At 38.9% G+C, this 20,610-nt stretch overlaps 1 protein-coding gene across 28 annotated transcripts in view; it reads left to right on the forward strand.

Moving 5' to 3' along the window:
- The window catches only part of lrrfip1a (leucine rich repeat (in FLII) interacting protein 1a), a 68,692-nt gene that overhangs the window by 32,319 nt on the left and 15,763 nt on the right, over window positions 1-20,610 (forward strand). For 6 of the 28 annotated variants that reach the window (XM_069196755.1, XM_069196770.1, XM_069196754.1 and 3 more), the window contains 17 exons: window positions 1,517-1,534; window positions 3,553-3,600; window positions 4,218-4,262; window positions 5,581-5,631; window positions 6,045-6,077; window positions 7,825-7,869; window positions 8,388-8,444; window positions 8,789-8,848; window positions 10,056-10,136; window positions 10,961-11,005; window positions 11,862-11,927; window positions 13,021-13,098; window positions 15,296-15,400; window positions 17,364-17,399; window positions 18,484-18,609; window positions 19,264-19,335; window positions 20,295-20,465. In XM_069196755.1, coding sequence (XP_069052856.1) covers window positions 1,517-1,534; window positions 3,553-3,600; window positions 4,218-4,262; window positions 5,581-5,631; window positions 6,045-6,077; window positions 7,825-7,869; window positions 8,388-8,444; window positions 8,789-8,848; window positions 10,056-10,136; window positions 10,961-11,005; window positions 11,862-11,927; window positions 13,021-13,098; window positions 15,296-15,400; window positions 17,364-17,399; window positions 18,484-18,609; window positions 19,264-19,335; window positions 20,295-20,465 — 1,137 coding nt within the window. The remainder of the gene's footprint in view (window positions 1-1,516; window positions 1,535-3,552; window positions 3,601-4,217; window positions 4,263-5,580; window positions 5,632-6,044; window positions 6,078-7,824; window positions 7,870-8,387; window positions 8,445-8,788; window positions 8,849-10,055; window positions 10,137-10,960; window positions 11,006-11,861; window positions 11,928-13,020; window positions 13,099-15,295; window positions 15,401-17,363; window positions 17,400-18,483; window positions 18,610-19,263; window positions 19,336-20,294; window positions 20,466-20,610) is intronic. The other 22 variants (XM_069196762.1, XM_069196764.1, XM_069196760.1 and 19 more) reach the window with 22 other exon arrangements.

Here is a 20,610-nt window from a genome sequence, read left to right on the forward strand (position 1 = left end):
AATGAGGACACATAACATACTGACTCTCTAACTGAAAGTCAGGTACTAAAAAAAGTGTTCTTTTTGTTTGAACAAGAATGCTTGGTGAGTACTCTACAGGCCTAGTGCTATTTTAACTTGAAAAGAATGCTTTATTTTTTTCCATTTTGTTTTCTATTTTTCCATTGTGTCCTATCATGTGTCTGCTGTATGGTACTCATCTGTGTTTGCTTTCCTTCCCTGCCATGCAAACAACACATCTTATCAGATAGGTTCTAAAACACATCAAGCTGGTTTCCAGAAAGTAAACAGAGAATGGGAGGTAGTTTTGCATATGGCTCCTTTCCGTTCCATTTTTTAACGTTAAAGTACTGTGTATTTTCACATTACATTTCCATCTGATGGCAATGTAATGTATGCAGATGTCTTTTTTATAAAGTACGTTTTTATACTAATGTGGTGTTGTTAGATAGCAGCCTGAGCAAGTACAGAAACAGAGATTGAAGCACCTTGACAATAATACACAAGGAAGCAGGTTAGAACCTGCACAAGGAGAGTTCAGAGCCTGCTTTTGGAAGGATGGTGCGTCTACTACTGTAGACGTTAATAACACTGCCTTTGTGACATTGCTGTATGTGGCAAGGAGAAGACTCATCAAGTAAGATGCGGAGACAGTTTGACTATATTTTAGTGGACCCCTTTTTGGAATGGAGTGTGTGTCTGTTTGCTGAAGGATCAGGGGATGGCTAGCTCTTGTACAAATGGATTTTGCCTGAACATCACTGTCACAGTCCAGAGGAACGCCGACTGATTGATATGATTTGTTTCCTTTTTATTTTTGTAGCACCTTTGTGAATGCCATTACCAAGCAGGAATAAATACACCATATGTATTTTCTATCTAGAAAATGTCTACTGGATTCAGCTGACGCCAGAGTTGTGAGAAATGAACTCTGTTCTGCTTTTTGTGACCTCAAATTCAATTTGATGCTCTGTCTCAGTCTGGAGGTCATTAGCAAAGTCTGCTCTGACTGCGATGGTCTAATTTATTGATTGGCTTAGCAGGCTGCTCCAGGTAACAGTATATAGAGACCATTTTACTTTAAGCATCTGTAGAGAGTGGATTGAGTTACCAGCTCCAGGTTAATGTGGGAAACATTTAACAAGAAAGATTTTTTGGAATTAAGTACTGGGCAGCAGGCATGGGAACTGGCAAACCCTGATGACATTCACAATACTGCGTTTGGACACCAGCACAAGTAACCCTGAGGAATAATGAAAAGAATTCTAGTTACCCTAGTAACATGGTCACATGGTATATTTAAGATTTCTTTGGGACTGGCATTTTTTGTAATTCTGGTTCCAAAAAAAGATTGTCCACACAAAAAAAGACAAGTTTGTTTTTTTATGCTCTGTTTTGTATACAGTCAAAGCTATTTCTCCATCTGCTCTAATTAGTAATTTTCGTGTCTTTTTCATCTCTTTTTCTGTTCCACTTCTCCTGTTCCCTCTCCTGTTCTCCCTGCTGACATGTGTAGATCTATCAGGTTCAAAAGGTAGGCTTCTCTCCCTTCTCTCCCTGCTTGTATCTTCCTCACATCTTTCCTCACTGTTGTTAAAATTGTTGCTTGAAGGTGCACTGCTGTGCAGAAATCTTAAGTTCAGTCAGGACTTACAACATACAGTGCAACAAATGGACAAAAAAATGGAAACACCTGGGGTAAATGAGGGTCACCATTTATATTGAAAACAAGAGCTTCAACACAGGTGTGACTCATTCGATAGCTAAACATATAACAGCCCACCATGCTCAGAGTGAGGTATAAAAATGCCGGACAGACCTGGTTAACTAAAATTATGGCTAGCATTACAGCAAGGCAAGACAGCTGTAATATTGAAACAAAACTGTTGGGACACATTTCGCAGGAGCTTCGGTGATCAAGACAGCTCAACTTGCTAATTTTTTATGAGCAATAATGTTTATAGTAATATCAACATCACAATCTGTGGGAAGGACATCAGCACAGGGCAACAGTGGATAAAAGTGAACTGTAATTCCCATGTATGAATTTAGAATGCCTGAACAACTGCAGATCAGTTGACTCTAAATTTCAAACGTGGGCATGTGTAGAGGGCAGAGATCAAAAATGGTCCACAAAGGAAGATACTTTAGTTGGGCTGTATTGCAGAAAGCACTCATCAGACTGGCAATGCACTTTTGTGAGTCTAGTGGTGCAAAGAGTATTGGCAATGGACCACTGGGCGGTGAAGAAATATGATATGGTGAGCTCATCCTCACCACATATGAATGTAGTTGTGTTGCCAACCGAATGAACTCTACAGCCCTGAGATCTTAGTTCCATAATACTGTTGCCGTTACTTGTATGCTCACTGGTGTCGCCTCCAGGGTATATCCTGCCTTGCACCTGTTGCTTGCCGGGATAGATTCTGGCTGCCCCATGACTGAGTATTGGATAAAGAGGTTTGAAAATGAATGAATGGATGGATAGTTTGTATGCTCTTGTTCCCTTAGAAGGTAAGATCAGTGCTACTGCTACTGAGTGCATCATCCCATGTAGCTGAATTTCTTTCCTGCCTGGAGGGATGTCTTTGATGATGACTGCCTCCCTCCACAGAGCACGGTTAAGGTTGATCAGTGGTTTGATGAGCATAGCACCAGAACTGAACCTGAATTCTGAAATGACACCTGAGACGTGTCCAAGCGTGAGTTGATTGACTTTCTCGTGGAAGACTGGTGTTTCAGAATTCCAGATGTTGGTTGACTCTATTCTGAGGCAAATACAGGCCAACACCATATTTAGTGGCTTTACATTGGTGTTTCTATTTTTTTGTCCACTATATGTACTGTATGTACGATTGAGCATCCAGAATTAGGAAACCTTGTAGTATGATATTGGAAACTAATCACCTTCATTAGGGAGTAGTATGTATGAGAAGGAACCAGTCTTGCTATTAACTAGTCTTTAATATACATTAATCAGAATCTTCCAAAACGGCTTCACAAGAGCTCAAGGAATATTGACACATTGTCTGGAGTTGCTTGTTATGAAGTTCAGTTGTTCTGTTTATCATACTGTATCCATAAAAGTAAAATTATGTACTAAAATGACAGATTTACAGTATCTATCAGGACTAAAAGTTGGAAAAAAATCAAAATGGATAACATGTTGGTATAGATTCACCATGGAGTTGTGTTTCAGCCTGAAGAAGGAAAGCATCAAATGAAAATATTAGAATAATTGAAGATGTCTATGGTTTGTGCACAGCATTGTGTATCTTATTTTGGCATAGACAGCAACTAGCCATATTTTCAGACATCTGCTGACAGGCTATTCTTCAATCAAATGTCTCCACTACATGCTTGTGCTTACCTTTTGAATCGGAGAGTTTATGGGTCTGGTCTTGGTGAAAGAAACAACCTCAACAAATTCAATGAAACTGCAACAGCAAAAGTCTTTTTGCTCACTGACTTGGTAAAAAAGCATTTGTTTTCATTCTCTAAATTTGTTCTTCTCATCTTCTGTTTCTCTCCTCACCTTCATTCCGCCCTCAGAAATACTACGGTCTGGATAACAAATGGGGCGATATCGAGCAGTGGATGGTATGACCATGATGCTGTATGATTTAGGACTGTACCAATAAATGGTTGTCGGTTTAGTCATTTCTTCGTTTAGGCCTTTTGGTTGATCTGCTGCACCTTCATACTTGGAATTAGCTGGTAAATGGAAGGTGGACGCAACAGCCTCTCACTGTTGTGTTACTAGTCCTTGCATGTATGCTGCTTATATATTTTTTATTTAAATGTATGTGTGAAGTACTAACAGGCTCACGAAGTGCAGCATGGTGTGGATGACATACTGTAGGCAGACTGGTAGTCTGTAGTGCGATGGTTGTTGAAATGGGCTTGATCGGTGGCACCCTCTAACCGTGGTGTGTGTTTGCTGTGGGTTATTAAGTGCACGCTTTTCGCATGTGCTTGCTGCTTTAGTGGCACCAACCACATATAGAAAAGAACATGACGTTTTATTGTGGTGAAAAGGAAAAATAAAGAGCATATTTATAGAGTGCTTTTGCTTTTTTGCTGATTTTCAATACCGCTTGCGATTTACAGTAGCTGCTCTCTTCCTGTCCGGGGCTGCCAGCAGTGAATTTCTGACTTCTGTCTCTTTCTCTCTCATATTTCCCACCCCTCTTGTCCTCCACACACTGCCTGGCCAGGAGGACAATGAGAGGTACTCCCGCCGCACACGGAGAAACACCTCGGTCTGTATCTGCTGCCTCTGCTAGTCCTACTTGCTCCGCCTCGTCTCTCTTTACTTCTTGAGTTACTAGTAGGGGGTGGATCGCCTTGGACGTGCTGTGATGGCCAAGCAGGTTCAATAGTGTAGACTAAGAGACAACAATGAATGGCAATGCATTTTGGCAGAATTCCTTTTCATCTGTATTTCTGAGATCGTTTGCATCAGAATTACTATGACATTCATTTATCCCCAGTTTCAGATGTAGTATCTTTTTATATTGTTCTTGTGATTTTCTTTTCTAAAAACAGTTCAGCTACTGTATAGCTATGGGCTTTATTGTTGGTGGAGTCTGCAGCTTCAGCTGTACTGTGGCTCAAATGGACTGGTTTTTTTTGTGCTCATGTTACTGGCATTTTCTGTTTTGCCATTGTGAAAGTCAAAAATAACTTTTGAGCCTTAAGTCTTTATGACTTCAGTGTTCGCAGGGGGTGATGGTGACGGGAGGGGGGAATATAATGCACAGAATTCTACTGAGTGTCAGTGCCACATTGCACTGTATCCTTCATTTAGATTCCAGTCACTCTCTTAATTAAAACACACAGCAATCAGTCAAACTTCAGTCATACCAGCACCCTCACCTTTTGTCTCCACAGAACTCTACAAAGACTGAATAATTTAAACGAATTAATATGACTACTGAAATGGAAATTGTGCATTTTCGGTGTCTCTAATTACGTAAAGAAGGTTTCATATTTTCTTTGTACATCATTTTTCTTGCAGGCTTTTTTAAAGTGAATGTTTATGTTCATTATAAAAAGTTACATGCTGTTCTGTTCCATGATGTACTTCTAACTTCGCAAAAAATCACAAAAATCACAACAGAGGTTAGGAGCTATGGTATTTTTTTTCTGCCAAGTATTGTTCTAATTATTTTTTAAATTATTATATTTTATAGCCTAATATTATTATTTATTTTCTGAGACAACATAGAAACACTATTGTTAAAGTAACCACAAGCACAATACCCGCATGATAGGAATCTTGCTGTTAATAATGCTATTTAATGGGTCTTGCAGATATCCTCTGCTATCACTTGCCCTTGTTTTGTTTTCCTAGTTGAGTAAAGGTCAGACCTGGTAGATAATGGTTATTAGAATGAAATGCCTTTTGGATGATCTCATTTTTTAGCTCTATAGGGCAAGATCTAAAATGTCCTTCACACCACCAGTGAAATGTGAAAGTTCAGGGAGAATTCGTGTGTGAGCTGAAGCCCATGGATTCGGTTTCAGTCTGAGAACACTGTAAATCTAACAGTCATCCTCTGTCTTCTTCTCTCCCAGATCTCAGACGATGATGAGCGGATGTCTGTTGGGAGCCGCGGGAGTCTGAGGGTCAGTATTTCTGCGTTTGTTGCATTCCTGGTAGCTTCATCTGATCAGGAGAATATTTTTCACTTAGATGTTTGCATTTCTTTTCTGTTTTCAAAGTTTCACTTGGCTTTTTAGGTATCGTTTCTTTGTTTCGTGAAGCAACTGTGAATCCAGATCAGTTCTGATTAAATGTGTGTGTACACAGTCACCTATTGAAACAGTCCATTAAGAATTATGGATATCCAGAGCGACCAGTCCGTGCAAAGCTAGGAAGTTGCAAAAGGCAGTAATAAGTCTTAGATTTATTTACAATATATGAATGGGTTTTTCAATGTGAGAGGTTTACAGTTTTTTTCCAGGCAGTGTTGATTTAAGTCACTGTGGGGTGGAGCAGAGGCTACTGACTATAACGGCTCTGTCTTTTCTCTGAACAGTCAGACCTAGACTCTGTCACTGCCGATGGAGGGGTAAGAACGGCAGATGGGGGTGTATGAGAGTGTTGTTTAACCTTGCACATCGAGATGCAAAACTAGACAAACAGCTTAGTGAGTGTAAGACCAAAGAAGCACCTGATAACGCCTTTAACGGTCAGCAGTACATATTTTTGGTTAAGCCAATGTCAGCAGAAAGCCTGTAACTCCTTAAATAGTATTAAAGTTTGTCATTTTAAAATTAATCTGTGTAAACTCCATTATATGTTACTGTTAAGAAACAACAGACATGCATTCAGAATTTTAAAAACTGGAGATTTTCTTTTAGGCTAACAGTAAGGGATATATACTTTAATACCTTTGGTTTGATAACATCAGGATAGAAAATCTGGGGGTTTGATAGGTTTTTCATAGTGTGTGTGTTGCTAACAGAGTCAGGCATTTACGGACAAATGTATGTAAATTGGGGTTTGCTTTGGTTTACACTCCTAGGACACACCAATACAATTCGGTAACTGTTTAACGAATTTAACACTTCACTAGAGAGTAAAACTGTTATGCATGAGTTTGCTGAGGAATGTCCTGAAACATTGCATTTTCACTTAATTTTACGTTTTACAGTAAATGGGCATTTTTTTATCAGCGAGTGTACAAGGTAGATTCATAGTTGATTAGACACATAATGTCAGTAAAGGTGGTCATGAATTTTCTCTTTGAACTCAATATTGTAACTATGTCTAGTGTTTTTTCAGGTATGAAAATATAATTACAGACACCTAGAAACTGTTACTAGCATTGCTTTGTTAGTAAACCAACCAACTCATAGCAAGAAGGTCCAAAACAGTTTAGCCTATCATTCTCTAGCATGAATAACTGTTTGTAGCCTTAGCCACAAATCTAGGCAAATCTAAGATGATAGCTTACCAGATTTTTTGTGTTGTTTTGGTGTAATAAAATGAATACTTGATTAGTAAACTGTGTGTTGAAGTAACTTGGCAAGGTGTGCCTACGGATATCTGGTCCTTGGTGGGTATTTAGTAAGAATGTGCCAGCCAGTACTTTTTATAATTGCCTTTTCAACACAAATACATCAGTGAGCCTTTTTAGCTCAGTTGTTTTAGATTTTATGGCCTGTTACCTTGTGGGCTGTGAATATAAAATACAAATGTGCAGCAGTCATAGAAAGTCAGAAAAGGGCTAGTTGAGCATCCACTGAAGAAAAGAAGGTGTGTGTTGTACTTCTGTTTTTCTCTTATACTGTCTGACATCTCAAAGGTCAGTAATCCAGGAGCCTGGCTTTGAAATATAATATAAAAATGTGATAACATTTTTATGGATTTAAGTACATTTATACTATAAGTATATATTCCTTTACCTTCCAAATATTTTTAACCCAACTAATTTCCTCAGGCATTCTTCCTGAGCTCTCATGCTTGTGTGAGGTTTGGTATGTATTGCTATCAATGTGAGGACAAAATCTGAAAAACAAACGTCCCCACAAAGTTAGTAACTTCTGACAGACAGACAATCTGGGGATTTTATATTAATGCAAGTTACTTTATTTTAAAATAAAGTGTCAGAATATTTCTTCTGGATCTGGTTTCACCTTACAGGATGTAGATGTTTACTTGTGACGGGGTATGGAATGGTAAAAAAAAAAAATGAATATAAATGGATGGACGTCCCCACAGTGATAAGGATACAAATGTGTGTATGGGCATTCTGAGCTGTGCAATGTGAGTGAGTGTCCAAGCCCTCAGCTCACTGCTGTCCCTTCCTACAGGCTGGGTCTCGCAAGAAGTCCAAGAAGAAGAAACACTCGAAAGCAGTATGTAGTGTATGTTGGATTGGAGTGTGAAACAGTGCAAAGTAGCATCTGTAAAGAATGCTGGAACCTTTAGTTTAGTCTGAGTGTGTTTATCACATTGAAAGGAATGCAGTTTCCTGCTTGTGGTGATTTTATTTGACTGGCATTTTCCGGTTTTCTCCTGTGATGCCCGTCCACAAGGATTCCTAGAGATAAAGATCTATGTGTACATTTTTTCAATATTCTAAATCCCTGAGCCTTTTAAAGGTTTTATAGTCTTTGTGGGCACCATTAAACCTGCATTTTCAGCACAGCTGAGCTTTAGAATGTAGTTGGAGATGTATAAAGACATACTGTACTGCGGAAAATAACGGTTGCCTTGCTGAGAGAGGCCACTTTCTGAGGGTTAAAGTTAACATTTAATTTTTCTGTCTGGGTGGTTGAGGCAGGGTAGTTGTCAGAAGTAATGTGTGCCTCTCTCTGTTTATATACATGATATGATTCTTAACTTTCTGTTATTCAATTGTCTGTTCTAACAGATCAATGGTTTTGATGAAGGGTACCATGGATCAACTCAGAGTAGAAAGTCCAGTAGGGTTAGTAGTGCTGCTTACATCACTTACTGTACTACTCAATACCACAAACTCTGCATTTAACTAAAAAAAGAGGAGAAAATAAGTCACCATTGCCCACATCGTGGTGGACAGGGACCCTTCTGTATATTTTATAACTGTGTAAACCGTATAGATATTGTTTTCAACAGTTTATATATTGAAACAAAAGTTCAGAAAGCAACCTACATATACATCAGAATTTGAAAATGATGTAAAGGTTTTCTGCTCAGAAATTATTGCTGCATGGGAGTCTGCTATAGTACACTTCGATACGTGGAGACTGCTTATTTTTACTTGAATCATTTTTTTTTCTTTTAAATGCCCAGAGCTCAAGGCACAGTGATGAGAGTAGAATTTCAAAGTCTTCAAGACATGATCTACAGCTGGTTGGTTTTCCCTTTTTCTGCCCCCAGACATTTGTTACAGAGCTGTCTTGCCTAGTGTCCACTAACACCTTTATTTGAGTTTGTGTGTTTGGTTTAATTTTCCTGGTCCTCTCACCAGTGTGGAATTCTCTCTTCAGTCTTCACTCACTTCAAATATCAAGTGAAGTTCATGGGGCCGGTGATCAGTGAAGCCTTTGATCTCTTTGCTTTGCAACAATATCCCTGTTTCCCTGAAATGAACATTTAAGAGATTTTTTTTTCTCTCCCTGCCCGATTTCATGGGGAGCCTTTTAAATAAGGCACTGCTGAGTTCAGGAGAGATAAATGAACCCCAGATGATGTTCCTTTTCCTTGTTCATGGGGGTTGAGTCTACAGATGTTGCTGCTGTGCAGCATGGGACCTCAATCTGCAACAGCAGACACACTTTTTTCATTTATAATTATTGAACATTGCATGCTTAAAATAACAACATTATTTTAGGCAACCTGTTGTATAAAATAGTAAAAAGAAGTACTGTATAGTACATTGTTGTTTGCATTGGTGGAACTCACTAATGAACTGCTTGCTTCCATTGCTTAGGTTTTGCATGTAGTTTGGTTTGGCTGAGGGTTCACTTAGGAGCTTGGGTAGCCACAAGTAACAATGTTTAAACACATTTTTGGGATGAGTATTCTGCTATGCCTTTAATGTAGTTCTAATGTGCTTATGTCTAAAAGTCTTTGTAATGTCTGAGAACCACCTGTGAGCAGAAGTTTTTGTTCTTTAATGTTAAAAATCTTTAGGGATTATTTCATTACAGATCAAAGCCACCTTAGTTCAAGAAACCATAGTTCAAGACCCTTTTCCCACCATGAGCATATGATTAAATTGACTTGTTTTTTTTTTCTTTTGAGTGAGGAAAAACGTGAAAGAATTAAGAGTTTCAGTCTTGTGATTCCAATTGACACCCTCTGGTGCTGCTATGCTGGTGGTGCAGGGAGTGAGAACTCTGGTTTAGAGGACAGGGTAGAGGTTTCAATTTAATATGTAGCCAGTATGTACTCTGTTGTTTTCTCCGTTGACTGTACTCAGATCACTTTTTGAGTCACTTTGCCTTATTTTCTTTCCTTCCAAGACGAGGTGTGATCAGCACCTCTATCTGACCATGTTATCTTTCTCTCTCTCCACCTCTCTCCATCCTTTCTCACTGGGCTTGGCTCTCTCTAGGGGAATTACTGCTCCTCTGACCTGTACAGCAACAGCAGCCTCTCCTCCTCCAAACTGCAGTCCACTCAAAATGGAGCCCGGGTCTGTCTCTCTCACTCATTTACCATCTGTTTGACATTCTCTTTTCCACTGTTACATTCTTGAACGCTTTTTCCCATTCTGTTTTCCTCCCTAATTTTAATCCCCTTTCCCCACACATTAATTTTCCCTAATTCCTTCTTGTGTTCTCAAGCTCTTAGTTTCTTTATTTTCGTATTTCTCTTGCTCTCCTTTCCTTGACTGTAGGTGGTGTGTTAATAATGTTGAGCTGGGTGAAGTAGATAAAAAGATTTTAGATGTGATGTTTCAGATAGTTAAGTTCACTTCAGTTTGTTTTTCAAGAATCATTCTCTCTCTTTAGGACAGGGACTTACTGTACATCGTGCCATTTTTCACTAAACAATTCAGAAAAACACAAATTTATTTCACACTGGCACTGTATTATAAGGGTCAGTAAGGCCTTGTTAAGAAAAGCCATCAAGTCAGCAACTGCTGCAGCACGGTGACCCCACTTGTCTCCTCTGCTTTCCCAGCATACTGTGTCAATTCATTGCAGCAGTAATTTACTAATTAGTATCAGTGGATCATACCACTTCTTTTTGATGCGTCTGCTTCTGGACAGGGTTCTTTGGGGACCCTGCCTTCATTAGCAACAGTAGTGGGACACAATTTAAAAAAAATACTGTGTGCAAGATTGCAATTTACAGTTAAAGACCTAGCCAGTAAACCCTGCCAGCTAAGGCTAGCGACAACTTTAATGAAAAGTGTGAGGCAGTGGCAAATGCCTCACACTATTAACAATTTCTATATTGTCAATATATTTTAAAGTATTTGTATATATGCATTCCTTCTTTTTCCCTCCATAGCCTTCCATGCTATATAGTGATGCTCCCCAATATCGGAGTTACAGGGTTTGTGTTTTACATTCATATTCACTGTACTGATCACCTGAGCACTCACAATAACTTCAGCTCACTGACCCCTACAACACAAGCTGGAAACGGAACAATACTCAACTTTGACCTTCATCAGAAAGTTATTTTAGGAGAAAATTCTATGTAGTAACTTACAGTATATTAACAGTATTTTACAATTGCTGATGAGAGTCATGTCAGATTACAAATTTCAGGCTGTATTCCTTTAATTTCAGAGAATTTTAACTGGATTATTGTTGATCTAATTCAGGTTTCCATTAAAGCATTTAAATAATATGTATTTTAAAACACCCCAGTTTTTAAGCCCCCGTTGGTCAAATTTTATTAGCTCAACAAGAGAGAATGGTAACTAATACCGTAAATGCTGAAACTCTTTTTTTTTTTTGGTATCTGTTATGTTTCTGTAATGGAAAAGTAAGAGCGTTCCAAGTTTTTTCAAAGGTTTTGAAGTGTTTTTCCTTGTTAAGGATAAGTGAAACTAGCATGCTGATTTAACAGTTGTGTAACAGTCTGTCTCCACAGGGGCGATGTGTAGTCTGTGTTTCTGCATGGCTGTGCTATGCTGACACCCATGTTCTTACTTTCATTATGTCACCTCTCTGTCTCACATGTGCATTAAGAATGACCCCAGTGTCTGAAAGGATGAAGAGGTTTGATGTAAAACTCAATACAGTTTAGAGCACTGAATTACCCTACTAACCCTGTACCAGCTCCCTTGAGGTGGGGCTTTTTCTGAGCTTTTGCCCGCTGGTCTGTGTGTGTGCAGTGGGCCCTGTGGCTTTAGAATGTTGGTCTGTGTCAGTGACCATGTGTGGCTCTTTCCTGTCTGTAGGGCTCTGTTTACGAGGACAGTGTATGCAGCGCAGCCCGGCGGTTTAATGGCTCTAACTCTCGAGCTGTAAGATCATCTTTTCTTTCTCAGCAGCTTGCCTTGTGTGTGTCCTCTGTGCTGGTGGTGAATGATCTTGATCTGCAGAGTTTAACAACTGCTTTTTCTGAGCATGTTCTGAAGACAAAGAAGGTGGTCAAATGTAATATTTACCAACTGTATCTCTGACTTGCTTTGTCCTTCTTAAATGTTAACATCTTTGGAACCTGAGACTCTCACAAACTGCTGGGTCTTATTCCTGCTGAGCTCTGAGTTACATAACTGATCCCTCAGTTGACATAACATTGTATTAATCTGATCTTTATTTTTCATTCCTACACATGATGGGGGATGGTTTTAATGTTTCATACATACTGTAATTCACAAAAAGTTGTGGTAAAATCCCCAACTGTTTGTGAAAGAAGAAAACTTGCAAATGTTCCAGTCAAGCAGGTTAGTAATTTAGATAAGATAGTGAAGTAAAGAGCTCAGCTTGAACAACAGTCAGCAGATATGGGCAACCCTAAGACCAGTATTAGGGGCCCCAGTATATGGTACAGGTTTGTGTTAACCAGCAACAGTCTGTAATGACTAGAAAACTATATTTGTATGTCTTTTTTGTTTGTTCTTGCTTTGATTGATACTTTGGCATGTACTGTAATTGCATTTTGTGTTTACAGTTTCATTAGGATTCAACTCCAGAACTCTTAGAACAGTACTGTAATTCCTATTGTTGCATGTTGAAGGAATTTGAGAAAACAGCCATACAGTATGTAGTTTAGAGGATGTTATACTGTATTTTTTCTTCATCTCTTTTCTTGAATAATTGAAACCATGAGTAAGTTTGCTGCCATATTTTTGTCTAAACCACCAACATAATTTGTAATACTAATTTTAATCCACTGGTTATACAGTGCTTACTTTAAATAGCCCTGTGTTCTAACAGACTTTGATGACTTTGTTTAAATTTAGAAATCTTTGGGTCACATATTTAATGGGTGAATTCACTGCTTGGTTTTTGCTTGTTTGCTTTCTATACTGTTATTTTTCTTCCGCCTTATCTGAACTTTTTTTTCTCTTCTTCCCTGTCTTTCTTCCTGCCTGCCATTCTGATAATATTTAGCCATCGGAGTACAGTGGCTTTCTGGGGTCCAACTCGCGTGCTTCTTCCAGGGCCAGTTCTGCTCGCGCCAGCCCTGTGGTGAGCTCTCTTTGTCAGGCCCCGACAGTAACTTGTAGCCCAGGCTCTAGGCCTATTATTTCAAATGAGGCTTGCTAATACATTGCGGAGAAGAAGTGAAAAACTGATTTTAATTCTCAGGGAATGTTTCTGTGCATTTGAGTTTAGAAGTGAAAGTTGCTGTGTATCACAGGATGTTGAAAACAACATAAAATAGAAAAGGCTTTCTTTAGTTGATGGCCTCAAGTTTTTCACCATACCTGGTTGGCTACTGGCTTTATAACCATTCATTTATTTTATTTCATTTTTTTATTTGATTAAACCAACACAAAGAAACACTGATACAATTACAGAACAAAACAGAACACATGCACATCAGAGATACTATACACATTGCACCTTACAGTTTTTTAGTTAAACAACAAAATCAAAAAGGAAAAAGAGAAAGAACATACATACTACAGACAACGAACACATCATCTGAGCTTTTCTTATCAGTAGCCGTGTACTGTGGCTACTGATGTACTGATAAAAGCTAAGTGTAGTCGAGCTGTGGACCTTTCTATAAGGAAGATATAATGCAAAGTTCCTAACCAGACACAAGAATAAGAAAAAGCTGGGTCTGACCAACTGTACAGTATATCCAAAATAGTCTTCTTCACTGCAGTGATGCCTGTTACTGTAAGAAAAACCTGCTTGTTGGCTACTATACATTATTTTTTATCAATATTAATATAATCAATTATTAGTATTCATTGTTAAGTACATAATCTCGCCTATCCAAAAAAATGTTGTTTTAATTGTGTATTGCATTAAATGTAGAATTCGCTGTTACTGTTACTATTTCAACAACCTCCATCTTTCAAAGTTGGAATTGGACACCTCTTACCCTAATTAAAAACCTTCACGCCTTCAGTGCTTTACTTAGTGTCCACATTGATAGTTAAGAACTCAGTAGGTATTTTAATACTGTTATTATTTAATCATTTTGGTGTTTTCTTTTTAGATCATATGTGCCAGTTTGTAGTGTTAACCAAGAAAGAGCTGCTTTATGAAACAATCAAGAGCAGTGGTCACAAACACAGAGGTGACCATGGTGGCCTACTGAAAACAACATAGGAAATATAGCCATAATGTATCCATGTATGTTCTAATCTGGGTCACTAAAATAAAAAATGATTAATGCTTATCAGTGCAGTCAACTAGTACAAAAACAACCCAACAGAGCCAAGCATTATCCGTTTTAATCTCTAAAATGCCTTGAAAATCACATGCTTTTCTCCCCCTAAGTTCTCAATGAAATTGCTTATTGAGAAACAAAGCACCCAAGTAACATTAAGCAGCATTTATTTTCCCACAGCTTCTTAATTTCATCAGCATGAAATACGAGAGCGTATTTGAAAATAACTTGTACACCATAAGCCCATTAGTTCAACAACATTTTTTTATAAAATACAATAAAATACTGTAGCTTCTGGAGCCCTGATGCCACCTGTTTGTACCCCTGACTTCAGCCCCTGGGCTGATGGGCTAATGTAGAAGGGTTGCCGAATTCCGTTTTCATTTATTTTTGCTAATAGGATGGTACATGCAGTTAGAGGACCTGTAAAGAAAAGAGCACCATGTTTTTGTGGAATGGTTTTTGTGTTCAATGACAGATAAAGAAGATGGATACATGGCAGGCAATAGCTTGGGGCTGTCTACACCTTTTTGTCTAAAAAAGGGTGTAGAGTAAAGACAACACCTGCAGCTGTTTATTCAGTGAGAAACAAAACACAGGGGTCTTGTGTCACCAGTTTGTATTGTGGTTGGCTTTGCAGCACTTCCTGCATTCACTTCCTGAATTTTGATATACTGTAGTTCATCTTGAGTTGTAGCTATGGCTTGTTTATTAGTCAAATTCTTCTCTGGTGGGCAAATGTATTCAATGGATTCCATCTTGAAGGTAAAAGCACAATAAGTCTGCTTCACAGAACCTCAGGTAGAGTGTTCATCAATGTCAGAACACTGGATTGATTAGGGATGAGATGTATCTTGTGCTGGTGGCAAGTAGAGAGTTTAAGAGCTGCACCGTACTGAGGGTGGCAGGTTGTGTGGTGCATGTGGTTAAGAGCAGGGATGAGGGCTGTGTTTTGCAAGCTGCGTGTCTGTGGCTGCTGGCCCTGGTGTGTTTCTCGGTGCGCTCAAAATGTGTTGCTGTCTTGCGCCCCTTGCCCAGTCTCAGGAGGACTGCAGCTCGGTGGCAGGGTTCCTGCGCAGTGCAGCTAGCAGCAGCAGTGTCCTGAGAGACCTGGATGATGTCACTATCCCTGATCTGCCCGACGTGAGTGGCATGCGTGTGGTCCTGTGGTCCAGGATGGGCTTGCTGTGAATGCATGCATGTACAGTATGTACAGTTCACACCTGTCTCCAGGAATAGGGGATGAGTTCACTATCTTCATTCTGTAGGGTCTCACCTTGTTATACTGAGAAAGAGGGAAAGTAAATTCAGAGTCATGAATAATATCATTATATTGTGACCAGGGCACAGGGTGCCTGGGATGGGATCTTTAAATAGGCGGGTCCCAGGTAAAAAGATGCAACAATGCAATCATAAAGATAAAATAATGCTTTTTATTTTGCAGCGCAGGGAAATAATCGAAATCACAAAAACAAAACCCTAAACGATTCTTTGAGAAACTAGTATTCTTCTTCTATGTGCTTCTAAAGATATCCAAACATCTAAGATGCTTGCTTGGTTCCAGACTCTCTCCCCGAGACTCTTCTTAAAACTCAGACTTTTCCAAAAATGACAAAACTTTTATCCATACTGTAGGTCTGTCTTTCAGTTATATTCTCAGTTACTTCTCCCACTGGAGCCACACATTACATTGTGTCTTCCCCCTTTCTCCAGACGACAGATGCAGTCTTCACTTCTTTGGTCATTAAATCATCACCCAACTGTCTTATTTGGTCAGGTGGTCATGACTAACTTTGCCAAGCTTCACATTTGAAGTGGTGTTCTTTGGAGCATCTGCAGTACCTTTCTTTCTTAATACTTTCATCTTTCTCTGACTTTGGTTTGTTTTGGTCTCATCTGTCCATAAAACTAATAAAAGCTTTGTACTTTCCAAAGACCAAATGCTGAAACATTGTGAAGATAGTGAATAGCAGAATGAATTATGAGGTTACAGAAACATTTTGTCAGCTTATGTGGAAAAAATACTTTCATATGTGTTGGGTGGCCTGCAGTTTATCATGCAGCATGACAGTGATTCAGAACATACAATATACTGTAGCTAATGCAACAAAAGTAAACAAATTCATTTGGAAAATCTTAGACTGCCTTTAGCTACATCCAGTCGAATAGGCATTTTACTTACAGAAACAAAGGAAACAGAAGTGAGAACACCTCAATAAGCAAGAACTCAAGTGGCTGCTGCAAGGCTTAAAAATGCATCTCAAATGATTACACAAGCGTTTGGTGTGCTCAGTGGGTTGGGGAATTCATGCAGATTTTGCCTCTAAGAGATTGTAGCCGAATACTGATTTTTACACTCTGAAATCTATGTCAGCTGCTTGTGTCCATGTTCTTATGGTCATTTGAAATCACTGGGCTGAGCAAAAGTATGTTTTAATGTTCTAATATTTTTGAAAGGCACTACAGTAGCAATTACAATAAAAATCAATGTATTTTTCTTATATTTTCATCAGTGTGAGACTGGTTATCCTGACAAACTTTGCTTCTTTATTCTTCATTTTCCTCACTTGGTCATTTCTATTTACTGTACAACTGTTGTTGTAGTTGAGTTTTATATTCCTCCGCTGAATGGTAATATTTGTCAAATTAACAGTAAGTATGGTTTTTCATCAGTTCTCCACATGGTAATACACACATTTAATGGGGTAATGAACACATTTATTTGAAAATGTTTTGAAATTGTCTTGTGACGATCATTACAACAGATGTTCTGTATTATGTATGATTTTATATTCCTATTATCTTTGGGTATATAATTTTACCAGCCGTTCATAAATAATAATTTTAAACCCTTTTGAATATCAGGGACTCACAACTTCAAAAAAATGTCTGTTGATTTTGTCTGTGCTGGTACACAGATGGATCTATTTAACTGAAGTGAAAGGTTGCATTTTTTCGGACCTTTTGTTCACATATCTAGATGGCAAAGTGTTGAGTGCAAACATGAAAATGAGGTGATAGGAAATGCAAAACGGCAGAGCTGCTCCATGTGATTGTCTTCTATCTTAAAGTGCGCTCAAAATTTTAACAAAGTTCCTTTTTGTAGGTGGAAGAGAGGTCGGACAGGGATTTCCTGGAAAAGGTTGGTGTCCTTGTTTTATGATCTGCTTTGCTCTTTTCAAATGGTAAGGGAACATGCATTACAAAAACCTTTGGTGCACATTTGGAGTTGAAAGCCTGTGATAGAGATCTTCTTCCTTGAAACTGTGAGCTGCACTCTGGCATTCACTTAGAGGTGCCAGTTAATAGACCTGCTGGCTGACCTGCTTATGAGTCACAAGACCCTCCAGCTCTCAAATTATTCTTCATAATCCCCCCTCCTTTAAGAACTTTAGGCTGTTCATAGTACAGACGTCTGGGCGAGCTAAAAACGAATCCCTCTGTTCTGAAAACAATTTGCGTATTTTACTACCAAAATAACAACTAAGAGAGGAAAGAGAAAATGACCGAACAAAAAAACAAACAAAAAAGACTGCACCACACAGATGCTGTAAGATTATATGCCCATCCATTTTCTTAACCATTTTATCCAATACAGGGTCACAGGGAATGCCTGACACTAATCTGGCAAGTAACGGACACAAGCCAGGAAAAACCAGTCCATCACAGGACAAACACAGATGCAAACACACACACTCACACTAGGGACAATTTACAGAAGCCAATTAACCTACCAGTAAGTCTTTTGAACTTTGGGAGGATACAGAAGCATCCAGAGGAAACCCACACAAATGCAGGAAGAACATACAAACTCCAAGCAGGTTGCACCCTAGGAGTTGAACTCAGGGTCCAGCACACCGTGCTGTCCAAGATTGTGTCTATACTATGTATTAATGTGTAGGTGTGTGCAAATGTTTTTCAGGACATCATATTGCTTACATTTAGGGATATATTTTTTAGAGTTGATTTTCAAAATACCTTATCATTTCATTTTTCAAGTTAATGTATTTTTGTATATTCGATAACCTTTGGAAGTAAATCTTTGTAATAGTCACATGCCTTTCATATCAAATTCTGTTTTATTGCCAGTCCATACCAGTTAATCGATCAGTGACTCATTGATAAGCTCAAAGGGCAGTAGTTTTAACCATCCTTAGTGTGTCCGGGAAAGTTTTTAGAGAAGATGATGGATGTGCAGTCCGTGACGGATCTCTTCGTTTCGACAGGGATCTCGGACAGCTTCCACGTTGTCAGCTGCTACCCTTGCCTCCCTGGGAGGGTCATCTTCTCGTAGAGGGAGTGGGGATACCTCCATCTCTGCTGACACAGAAGCCTCTATTCGAGAGATTAAGGTAAAGCCATCTGGATAGAATGCCCCCACCAGATGTTCTTCTGCCAACATAACAAACCCCTTCAAGTTTCTCAGCACCCACTTTCTTAGCATTTGTCTGTCCCGGTAGTGATATTTTTTTTTTACAGGATCAATGGCTTTAGTTAGAGGCTAAAAAGACTTTGCAGCTGAGTTTCAGTCGTCTTTACCAATAAATCCTGATTGGAGAATTTCTCGTGGTTTCATTATTCTCAAACCAGTATGAAATGGATTCAGGATGCGTTGGAGCCCCCAAGAACCTGTGGTGATGCAGTATATAATCTTTCCACATTTGCTAGTGTTATGTGATAATGGGGACATTTATGTAATTAGTATGCAACTTTTACTTTTGAATGGGCTGTGTGTAAAGAATTAAAATTTCAGTGGCTTTGCAGATACGTTTTTTTAATTTTCTAGACGGGCACTTCTAAGGCAAAAATAAATGCGTGCTTCAGTGTGTGCTTAGTTTGTCATATACTTTGTGTCGCATCCTACAGTATATCATGCCAGGCTTGTGAGCTCTGACATAGTCATGCTCAAATACAGTCTAATCTAGCTTCAGGCTGTTCACTCTGCGTCGGGGTTCCCCCTAGTGGCCACCCTCAACTTTCCATTTCCAATGTGCTTTCCGTCTCAGGATATTCATGAGCTGAAGGATCAGGTTCAGGATGTGGAACTCAGATATATACAGGGGCTCAAAGAAGTCAAGGTATTTTGTGAATGAAGAGTGGAAGCCTAACAAATTAACCCTCCAAAAAAACAAACAAACACTTGCATGCAGATGCAGAAGTATTTTCCTAACAAGTGGTTTAGGTAACAGTGCATGCAGTACTGAATGAAGAATGGAAAACCCTTTATTAAAATCACATATTTTTGTCCTCACTGTAAATTTGGGAAAACAGGTTGAGAATTTTCGGTATCCAAGAAGATTGTTTGCAGTGAACTGAAGACTGGTTGCAAACACTGACGTTATAACAGCACATTTATCTGTCGATGCATTCAGTTCCGAATGATAACACGTTCTCATTGCCCTGAGAGAACTCAGGACCCATCATTTTTAAAATTCCTATAACTACAGTTAAAGCTGGATAACTGCATATTCAAACTATGGTGTAACTAGGATAAGCAGAAAATTGTGTCTGGCTATGTCTTGAACATATATGGCTTGTTCCATCTGGCTTATTGATTAAAAACCATTATCGTTTCAGAATTCATTTTTTTATGGTCTTTTTTCATTTTCCAAGCATTTTGCTTCAAAATAAATGTTTGTACAGGTATACTGTACATTGCTGAAACTGCATAGTTTCCATCCAGATGGACACAAAATCATAGTAGTTCAGGTGGGCAGCTGCGTCAGCATGCGTAGGTTGCAAAGGAACAAGTAATAGGTTTATTTCTTGCTGAAAAAGCGACCTGAAGAAGGCTCCACGGCCGAAACGTTGTGTTCTCTTTCTTCTTTTTTTCAGCATGTAATAAACCTATTACTTGTTTCTTTACAAAATCATATATATGTATACATTTTCATTTTTTTGTGACAGGTAGAAAATTAAAAAAAAAGGTTTCATTTTTAACCTTTAATTATAAGAATATATTTCAAAAGACGGGATTTTATTTAACCTGCTTCTTTCATTATTGCAGACTTTAAATCTGGGGTTCTGTTCCCTACAGGACTCTCTGGCTGAAGTGGAGGAGAAGTATAGGAAAGCCATGGTATCCAATGCCCAGATGGACAATGAGAAGTCTAATCTGATGTACCAGGTGGACACGCTGAAGGACTCCCTGATGGAGCTGGAGGAGCAGCTCTCAGAGACCAGGAGAGCATATGAAGAAAAAACTAAAGTGAGTGAAAAGGCCAAGAGCCAGTGGACTGTAAAAGTGTGGCTACAGAATGGATGTCAGTAATTGGTGCAAATGAATTAAGAGAGCAGAGGAGTGAACAGAATAGGAAATAGGACAGGGTGACATTAAGAAAGTAGTATAAGAG

Source organism: Lepisosteus oculatus, chromosome 12 (assembly GCF_040954835.1).
Source record: "Lepisosteus oculatus isolate fLepOcu1 chromosome 12, fLepOcu1.hap2, whole genome shotgun sequence".
NCBI lineage: Eukaryota > Metazoa > Chordata > Actinopteri > Semionotiformes > Lepisosteidae > Lepisosteus > Lepisosteus oculatus.